At 42.7% G+C, this 9979-nt stretch overlaps 1 protein-coding gene across 1 annotated transcript; it reads left to right on the top strand.

Annotated features, from left to right (window-relative positions):
• The first annotated feature begins 7931 nt into the window (after positions 1-7931).
• Positions 7932-8947, top strand: LOC147004476 (melanoma-associated antigen 10-like). The gene has a single exon (XM_085837539.1). The coding sequence runs from the start codon at positions 7977-7979 to the stop codon at positions 8937-8939; it is 963 nt and encodes a 320-aa protein (XP_085693665.1). The 5' UTR covers positions 7932-7976; the 3' UTR covers positions 8940-8947.
• The last annotated feature ends 1032 nt before the right edge of the window (positions 8948-9979 follow it).

The following is a 9979-nucleotide window of genomic DNA, read 5'->3' on the forward strand; positions in this document are numbered from 1 at the left end:
CTTTTGTGAGGTACCTTCAATTTAAGGAACTCTCTGTGCTGACTTGTGATACAGAGATCACCTCGCCAGCCAATCACATTTGGAGAATTTGTGGACTTGAACTCAGTGCCAGTTTGGGAGAAGCCGAGGTGGGAGAGTGCCCTGCAGTGCCAGTTTAGGTGAGAATTTCGGGCTAACTCTGAAACCTTTCAGGATAGATGATCCTCCAAATAATGCAGCTTCATCCCTTTGGCCTTGGTAGCTGCCAGTGGGCTAACCTTGTGGGAATGAGCCCTTACTCCTAGATTCTGAAGTGTTTCTAAAGATGCCTTTTCAAATGTTCCAGGAGAGACCATAGATGCAATATTTGACTCAAACAATATTTGAGTCAAACCAGTCTGTGAGGTTGTACTGTAGAAGAGCTGCTGGAGCCAGAGAGCCCCACATACTATAGTTGTATTAATTTGACCTGCACTGAACCTGCTCGGGGATTGTGGGAATGAGCCCCTGTTATTTCCTGTCTGGGGAAACTGTCTTTCAGCACCATGTCAGAGGTTCCCAGAAAGGTGGGATGTATGAGATTTTGGTCTGGATGGAGCCTGGGGAGTAGGTTGTTTGTGGTGGATCCAGGATCCCCAGGCCCAATTAAGTTAGATTTTTTTCCTTTTGGGTTCGCTGAAGCATAAGGGTGTTGCTTAATCTAATCCTGGTTCCCAGTTTTCATTTCAGAGGATATGGGAGTCTGGGGCACTTTTTGTGGTTCCTTGATATTAAAGGGTGCTTCAGAGCTTACTTAGTGGAATGAGACCCTCTCCAGAAATCTATAGCTAGTGACAGTGAGGTCTCTGGACCTTTTTGGAAGTTCCTTAAATTTACCAAAATCTCTGTGCTTACTCCAGATATAGAGGGCTCTACCATCCACTCAGATCCAGGGACATTGTGGACTCAGCAACATTTTGAGAGACTCCTGGAAAGGTGGTCGCCTTGCCTTGCCATTTGAGGTAAGAATTTATGGCTCACTTTGAAACCATTTTAGGATTGATGGCTCCTCAAATAATACAGTCTTGTCCCTTTGCTCTCCCTTGCTCCCAGTGGGGTACCTTGTAGGAATGAGTTCCTTATTCCTTGATTTTGTAGGGTAAATTATTATGTGGTTTTCAAACATTCTGTGAGGAGTAGCTATGGAATAACTGGCTATGTCTAAGAGTATCTAAGGGTGTGCTATGGAATCTCTGGTTGGGCCAGGAGAGCACCACACACTATAGCTTTAATGATCTTACCTACACCAAATGCACAGCTGTGTGGGAACAAGCTCCTTCTAATCTCACTCAGAGGACTCTGTCGACAGGCTCCATTCGCCAGGTTCCTAGAAATGTAGGACCATGTCATATTTTCACTCTGTATAAAAATGGAGAAATTGATTGTTGAAACTGTTACTAGGATCCACAGACACAGACAATTTGCTAGATATATTTTGTTTTGTGGTCATGAAGCATAAGAGAGCACACTTACTGAAAAGAGCCTGGTACCCAATTGCCATATCTGAGAACTAGGGAGGCAGAGGACTGTTTTTTGAGGTTCTTTGAGTTTAACAGATGTCTTAGGACTGACTTGGTGGAAGGAGTCTACCCACCAACAGCCATCTATATCTGGTTACAAGTAGGTTTCAGGACTGTTTTGTGGAGTCCCTGAGTTAAATGAAAGATTTGTGATGACTTGTGATACAGAGCACCTTGCAAGCCTTTTGTCTCCTGTACCTTTGTGGATTTGGCACAATTTTGTGACACCCCAGCAAGGGAGATTACCTAGCTGTGCTTCATGAGGTAAGTACTTCAGGCTGAATCCAAACCTTTTCACACATATGGTTCCCCTGAGAAAATATTACTTCCTGCCCAGGATTTTTTTTTGTTGGAATAGAGACACCCCCCACCCATTGTTAGCATAGCTCCAAGTAGAGCTCACCTGTAGGATTGAGCCCCTTGCTCCATAATATCTGAGGACCAACGACAGTCACTATTTTATGATGTTCTGTGAGAGAAGGAGTTCCAGTAATGCCCTGGGTGAAATGAGCTCCCAGGAAATATACTGGGAAAACTCTGCTTGAGAATAAATGACCCCACCATCTGTAGGATGGCAAATGTGAACTGTATCAAACAGGGGCCATCTATTGAAATAAGCCCCTTCCCACTTGCTCTCTGGGGACTCTGGCCTTAGGCACCATTTCAGAAATGAGGGTTCATCAGTCATTTTAATATAAAGATGGGAGATGAGAGTGGGTTTTGGGAAGCTTGCTTCTAGATGGTTCTTCTGCAACTGTTAACTTGTATCATTTTCAGAGTCTTGAACCAAGTGGGAGCAGATTTGTGGGGATTAAGCCTGTATCCAAGCTTCCAGATCTTTATATAGAGAGTTCCAAGACTTGGCACCATCTTGTGAGAAACCTTGTAGAAAGAAAGCCATACCATGCTTTCTGAGTCTAGGTTAGATCTTAGGGCAGAAAAAAGGTCTCCATCAGGATTTAAGGACCAATAGTAATGCTGATTTCACCCTTCAGTTAGCATTGCATTGAGTAGAACATGCTTGTTGGCATGAGGTTCTTGCTGGTTCCCCCTTTGTGCACCATGAACAGCAGCATTTTTCTGAACTTCTTAGAAGGAGGCTTACATCACGTTCAGGGTGGAATCTAGATCTGAGAGGAGACTATAAAAGCTCCAATGCAGAGAAAGGGTCACATATCATTATAATTTTGCACTAAAAATGTCCTCAGATGCAGGAATCAACCTGTGGACACTGTCAAAGACACAGAGGAGCAAATTTTAATAGTTACATCAGCCCACTTGGTAACTTCACATGCAGGCTGTGTATCCTGCCTATACTAAGCCCCCTGGCAAGCTAGAACCTGTGTTCTCAACTTTGGGGTCATAATCCCTTTGGGGTTACATATCAGATACCCTGCTTATCACATATATTCTTTATGATTCATATAGTTGCAAAATGACAGTTATGGAGTAGCCGTCAAGGCAACTTTTAGTTTGGGTTCACCACCACATGAGGAATTCTGTAAAAGATCTCAGCATTAGGAAAGTTAATAAATACTGATCAACAGGGTATGCAGATGGTAATTTAGTGGGCCCATTTGTAGGAATGAGGCTTTCTCCTTCCCTCCCCTGGGAATCATTGTCTTGGAGCATTTTGAGAAGATTACAGAAAGGAGTATGTTTGTCAGTCAAGCAGTTATCTGTCAGTTGATTGCAGAAGACTCATCCAGGAGAGAAAGTGCCAGATTACATTGTATCCTTTTGAGAGACTTTCAGCTAAACCAGGTTGGTTTGCAGGAGTGAGTTTCTATATCTGCAAGAGGTAACTTGGAGGACTCCAAACAATTTCCTGACATACCTTGCAGTTAGAGAACACTTAAGTCCTCAAATAGGGGGAAGAGTCCCTCCTTATACTACTGCATTCATATCCAGGTGCTCAGGGAGTGTTATAACAAAGTTTTCAAGTTCTGGGGGGCATGATACAAGCTTTCAGAGTTCAGATGATTATATAGTAGACTGTAAAGTCCCTTTCTTAATAGATGGTCCCCACTTATAGCAGCTTCAGCTCCGCTGTCTAGGAGACACCAAAGTGTGGGCCCTTGTAGTTATTACATTGTTCCCCCATCTGGTTCCCAGGATTTCTCACAATATAGATGCAATTTTTAGAGCTTCCTGGTTGAGGAAGGATTTGGTCCATTCTGACTCAAGTGTAATCTGTTGGTGGACTGCAGATACCCTAGAGCGTAGGAAATCCTCCATTTAATCTAGTTGGACTAACATGAAGCAAGCAGGAATCTTTATGTGTGGTCCTGTTCACCTTCTCCACTATTCCATCTATATCTAAGGAGTTGCAGGACTCAGAACATGTTCTTTCTGCAGCATGAAGGTTGCGTTATTGTCAGAATTTATGGTGTTCTGGATGGCCTAAAGAGCATCCTCTCTGGATAAGCTTTCCACAAGTAATGTGGAAAGAGTCCTGTCACTTTAACAAAAATAGGAAAGTGGGAATTCATGTGTCCTTATAGGTAGTACTTCTAATCCGTGTGAGAAGTAAGGGTGAATTGTAGATGAATTCATCTTCATAGTTATGGGATCCATGTGCTACAAATGGGGAGATATGTTGTAGGGATTAGCCATTTTTGTTTTTTTCTATTTAATATAGTGTATTGAGATAGAGAGAAAGTTCAGTGGTTATCAGTGCTTGCTGTTCCTGTAGGTTCAATAACCAGCCACAAATGGTGCTTCACAACTCCAGTTCCAGGGCATCTGGCTTCATTTACTGACTTGTGTGTACACCAGGAATGTATATGTTGTGCTTAAAGAAGCATTCAGTCAAAACATCCATGTGCATTAAGTAAAAAGAATTCTGGTGGACATCTGAATACAGAGGATAAGCTGAGCCATGCAGGATGCAAAGGTGACAGCTATGGTTTGACTTCCGAGGACCTGCTCCAGATTTAGTCAACCCAAATTAAACCAGTTCTACCTATTTAGCCCCAAGTTCATTAAGCGAGAGCAATCAAGAATACTGGGCTCCAAGTTAGACAACATCCTAAGCATAAAATTGGGTATGTAAGTCCCACCCCTAGCTGAGGAGCTATAGATAATTTATAGCTCCATAGGAGCGACCTTGCATTCCTTACATGGGCAGTGACTGGTCAGTTTATCATGCTTCACTGGATGGCCACACACCCAAGTGTATTCAGGCATTATCAATTTGACAAACTCATGAGAGTACAAGTATTGGTAAGAATGGAAGTGTGTGGGACTTGGAGGATTTGGGAGAGTTTGGGACATAAAACCATGCCAGGAATGTTGGTAAGGTAGAGCATTTCATGATCCAGAGACTCAGTGGGCACACCTGACACTTAGGTGACTCCTAGCTCCCTGCCTTACTCCAGAAATGGAAATTGTGCCCTGCTTCTCACATCAAAGAGACCTGACCTGTGGTCACATAGGCTTCAAACAGAGTTCTCCATGCTAATGAGGTACTTAGAGTCCTAGAAGACTCAGACAATAAGCTTCCCTTCACAGACATTCCACCCTGAAAAGATATTTATTTACAGGCACACACTGAGATGGGGAGTATTGTTTTGAGCATCCATTTTCCAACATGACAATAAGCAGTTTGGAACCACAGACTGTTTCTTTTCACCATGATATGCTGTGGGGAGCCATTAAGGCCTTAGTCTACAGAGTCACATCTTAATCTCCCTTAGATGGTTTCTCTGTTCTCCAAGCTACAATCACCACCAAGCCAAGTACAATCCAGGCAAGACCTATGATCCCTGCCTGTTCAAGCCACAACTCCTCAATTTCCCCAGCCCTTGGCTAATGCAGCCCCAGTCTGTGGGACTCTGACTCCATTCTCTGCCCTCATGCACTGCCCAGGTTGCCTGGATGTCTAAGAGACTGAGAAACCCTAAGCACTGACCTCTTCCCAGGCCTGGAACCCCTGAGGCAACTCTGGTTTTCCCACATCTCAGACTTTTCTTTCTCACCTAAAGAACAGTGCTCAATGCTTCAGTACTACGCAGTACTTGCCCTGCTGGCAGCATGGGATAAGCACAATAAAACTCCCCATAATTCACCTCCATAAGCAGCCATGCCTAGTTGTGGATCAGAAGCAGGCCCACAACCTAACTGGAGGGATGTTGAATATAAGTAAAACGCAATGGATGAAATGATCCAAATTTTAAGAAAACATTCTTAAAAGATCATGTGGCTCTTTGAACAGTCCACACAGACTCTTGGAATCAAGGTGAGAGTTTATGATTAGTCTAAGGAATCTCAAATCAGTGCTTCTCCATTGTCCACTCTGCACCTAACAGGGTGAGGTGCATCCTTAGGGGTAAGGATCTATTCTTCAGTGGGTCTCTGTTTTACATACATTTTTGGAGCAATTGAAGTAGATAGGGTCCAGGATCCATGAACTCCCAGGGTAAGAGACTGTAGGTCAACTAAAGTGATGCCACACTAGATAATTCAGCTGGATCACAATAATTGGGATTGTAATACAGGCGTCCAGGATAGATACAGTATTGGCCTACTGTGACCTCAGTAGATAGAACTACAGAAGTTTTTCGTTTGTTTGTTTGTTTTGTTTCTGATGTCCATGTTAAAGAAGTCTAGGATACATCCCTAGTCAAGGCAAAAATCTAGGGTTCACTGTGGTGTGCTCACTTCAAATAATCCATAAATAAAATTTTTCTCGAGATCCCTAAGTTATGTGGGTGTGTGACTGCCTCTTTGTTATGATTAAAGATTTTTCTGAGATTTATATAGTAGGTGAAGACATTGATTCTAGGTGTGATGTCAAGTTGGCAGAGGGAACCACTTAGGAGGACAGAGAGCAGAGTCCCATGATTTCTGTGTCTTATACATGTACTTCTGGGGACTGTATGTGTCCAAGGCTGAGAAAGAAGGGACTGTGCTGCCTGGTTATATTCTGAGTCTAACACTCAGAGGCATTAAGTGGCAAGCTTAGTTGTACCTTGGACAGGAAAGCAGCAGTCTTTGGAGAGACGAGGTCTTTTTGTCATCTGCACATAAAGAAAGGTATAAGGAAAAAGTCAGATGAATAAATCCCAGTTGGTCTTAGGAAATCCCATATCAGACTAGTGTAGGTCATGTGAACAATCCACATTAACACATCCAGATGGACATGGATTTGGCACTTTTCAGATGTCATGAGACCAGATTGGGTAGCCATATTTGAAAACAAGGGTCTCAGGATCATGAGAGTTCAGGTAGTATCCTCAAATGTATGTGTTAAGGAAAACTCTTTTACGGGCCCAATAAACACTTGTCCCTTCCCTGATCCACACAGTGCTGGGTGGGGATGTCTTGCTAACCACCCTATCTTGTATACAGGTCCCTGATATCAAGGAGCTGAAATCCCGGTAAAGTAGAGTTTGACTAGAGTCTTCAGAGGAAAGAAGATCTCAGGAGTGTCAGGACTGAAGGTGAGGACTGAAGATGTCCTGCATTTAAACAAATGGGAAATGTCCCATACCTGGCCTGCTACAGGCTGTGAAGAAACCAAGGGCTATAGATAACTTCCCTCACCTCTTACCTCTTTATAACAGAAATAGGCTCCTGACCAAAAGAAACTAGCCTCAGATCATCAGGTGAAGCAGTACAGTACTTGTCTTTGATGAAGGAGAGTGTTCGGCAGGTCTGACAATTCAGGACACATGAAAACCATTAAATTTTCTCATTTCATGTAATTTAGTTTGAACATGTATAGCCATGTATGAATCTATCTTAATACCCTTTATTAATTTGTAGAGGGTTGGATATGTAAGAGTTTGCTACAGGCCATCAAGAGGGCACTGTCCAGTCAATGACAGAAAACATAAGGGCCCAAAATGATCATGAAGACACCATTCACTTCAAGTAGTGTTATCCCATGCCCCCCCCCAACCCAGGTCATCTCTGCCTTTGTTTTACAAATAGGGTCTAAGTTAGCAACTAGCTCTTTGCAGCTATGGGATGGTTGCCGCTTCTCTTATAATGATTGTAACCTGGAACACATGAAAATCATCCTCTGTGTTAGTGCCCGCACTCTTTTACAAAGTCAAAGCTTTGTAGTCTCAGAACTTAGAGGGATGCCTAAACTGATATTATATATCAATGGTCCCAACAACTGAGAATACTGACTCTCCACAATACCTCAAATATTCCCATGGTACACTGTGATTATCTGTTGTGATACCTGCCTGCACTCCATATGGCAGGGGGGCCTCCTGTTTCAGGCTTTCAGATTCCAGGATTGCTTAGAGCCCTGTGACCCTAAAACACTCCTCCGGAGCTCTCAAGTATCATGACATTTTGAATTTTGTGGGACATGATCTGCCTTAAGAATCCTCTCACCCTCTTCTTTCTCCATCAGACCTGTGGATCCTGCCTGCTGGGATTGGAACACTATCCTGCCTACTGTTACCTAGGATAGTCAAAATGGCTGATTCCTATAAGACCCAATACTGCTACCTCCAAGAGAGTGCTCAGGCCCAACAGGAATTAAACAACGACCAGGAGACCATGGAGACATCAGAGGAGGAGGAAGGACCCACCACCTCAAATAAGGTGTGTGGTAGTGGAATACCAAATCCTCCCCAGAGTCCTCAGAGAGCCTACTCTCCCTGTGTGGCACTGGCCTCCATCCCTGATAGCCCATCTGAGGAAGCTTCCATCAAAGGATCAGAGGCCCTGGAAGACCCACTGTATTTGTTGCACAATGCACAGAACACAAAGGTGTATGACTTGGTGGACTTTCTGGTTTTAAATTATCAAATGAAGGCAATCACTACCAAAGCAGAAATGTTGGAAAGTATTGGTAGAGAGTATGAGGAGTACTACCCTCTGATCTTTAGTGAGGCCTCTGAGTGCTTGAAGCTGGTCTTTGGCCTTGACATGGTAGAAGTGGACCCCTCTGTCCACTCCTATATCCTTGTCACTGCCCTGGGGATCACCTATGATGGGATGATGACTGATGTCCAGGGTATGCCCAAGACAGGTATCCTCATAGCTGTACTGAGTGTCATTTTCATGAAGGGAAACTATGTCAGTGAGGAGATTATCTGGGAAATGCTGAATAACATAGGGTTGTGTGGTGGGAGGGATCCTTACATACATAAAGACCCCAGGAAGCTCATCTCTGAGGACTTTGTGCAGGAAGGGTACCTGGAATACAGGCAGGTGCCCAATAGTGATCCTCCTAGCTATGGGTTCCTGTGGGGCCCAAGGGCTTTAGCAGAAACCAGCAAAATGAAAGTCTTACAGTTTTTTGCCAGCATTAATAAGACTCATCCCAGAGCCTTCCCTGAAAAGTATTCAGAGGCTTTGCAAGATGAGATAGACAGGACCAAGGCCTGGATCTTGAGCAGATGCTCCAATTTCTCTGACCTGCACACATTCTAGTGTACTGGCATTTCCCTTCTAACCCCAGGTCAGATAGTGTCATTGATAAAATTCCTGTATCCTCATTTGAGAGGTGGCTGGAGGAGAGCATTAAGCATTTTTTATCACTCTGTTTGGGTGACTTTAGGATTCTTAGTTGTCCAAAATTTTAATAATCATAGTTTAAGGTCCAATAGTTTTACTTTTAAGTGCATGCAGTGTTGTTTTTCCAGGTTTGCAGAATGTTATTATTTTGAAAAGAAGTGGGAATGACTTCTGTATTAATTTGTTAAATGTCTCAAGAAACTAGTGACATTGTAACTTTAATTTTCTGGGCAATGGAAAATATGTGAAAGTTAAAAAAAACAAGAATAAAAGATTTTTCATCATCTCAAACTGTTTAGTATGTTGTGGTTAACAAATTAAAATTAAAACTAAAATTTTAAATTGAATTCATAATACTATAATCTTCACTGGTTCCCTGTGCATACTAAAGTCCTCTGTTTGCAGTGGACCATTGGCTGAAGCTAGGTCTATATTTTCCTATAGATAATTGGGGTAGAACTGAAGCCAGAGTCAATAAATTGTCTATATAGGATTAGAGCGTGAGCCTCAGATCATTCAAAAATTTAGAGTTTTTTTTTTTTTAAATTATGATTAGAACTGGTTCAGAGTTTTGCAGAGGGTCTTGTTAAGCCAAGCACCTCAATTTGAATGTTGTATACCATAGCATTTTGTGATTTCTGGCCAAGTAACAACTCAAAAGATCTGTATGTCATGATCCAGGGTATCTTATTCTAGACCACACGTTCCAGTAATTCATGAGGTACACATGTTGGAAAAGAATTCTTCACTTATAAATTGGCATTAGAGTTAAGTAAATCATAATCAAGCTAAAATCCATAGGCCGAGAGGGATTCTGTAAAGAAGAGGTCTGTAGGGGGAGCATGAATGAATATACCTGAGAAGGGAAAATAGAATAAAAATTGCAGCATATAAGTGGTTGGATGTGGATGCGAATAGGACAGATGGGATGATGGAATGAGACAGTACAAGGAAAG

The sequence above is a fragment of the Mus caroli genome, unplaced genomic scaffold, assembly GCF_978045245.1.
Source record: "Mus caroli unplaced genomic scaffold, Mus_caroli_1 scaffold_5, whole genome shotgun sequence".
NCBI lineage: Eukaryota > Metazoa > Chordata > Mammalia > Rodentia > Muridae > Mus > Mus caroli.

Coding starts and splice junctions, on each gene's coding strand:
- LOC147004476 (XM_085837539.1), top strand. CDS start 7,977: ATGGCTGATTCCTATAAGACCCAATACTGCTACCTCCAAGAGAGTGCT.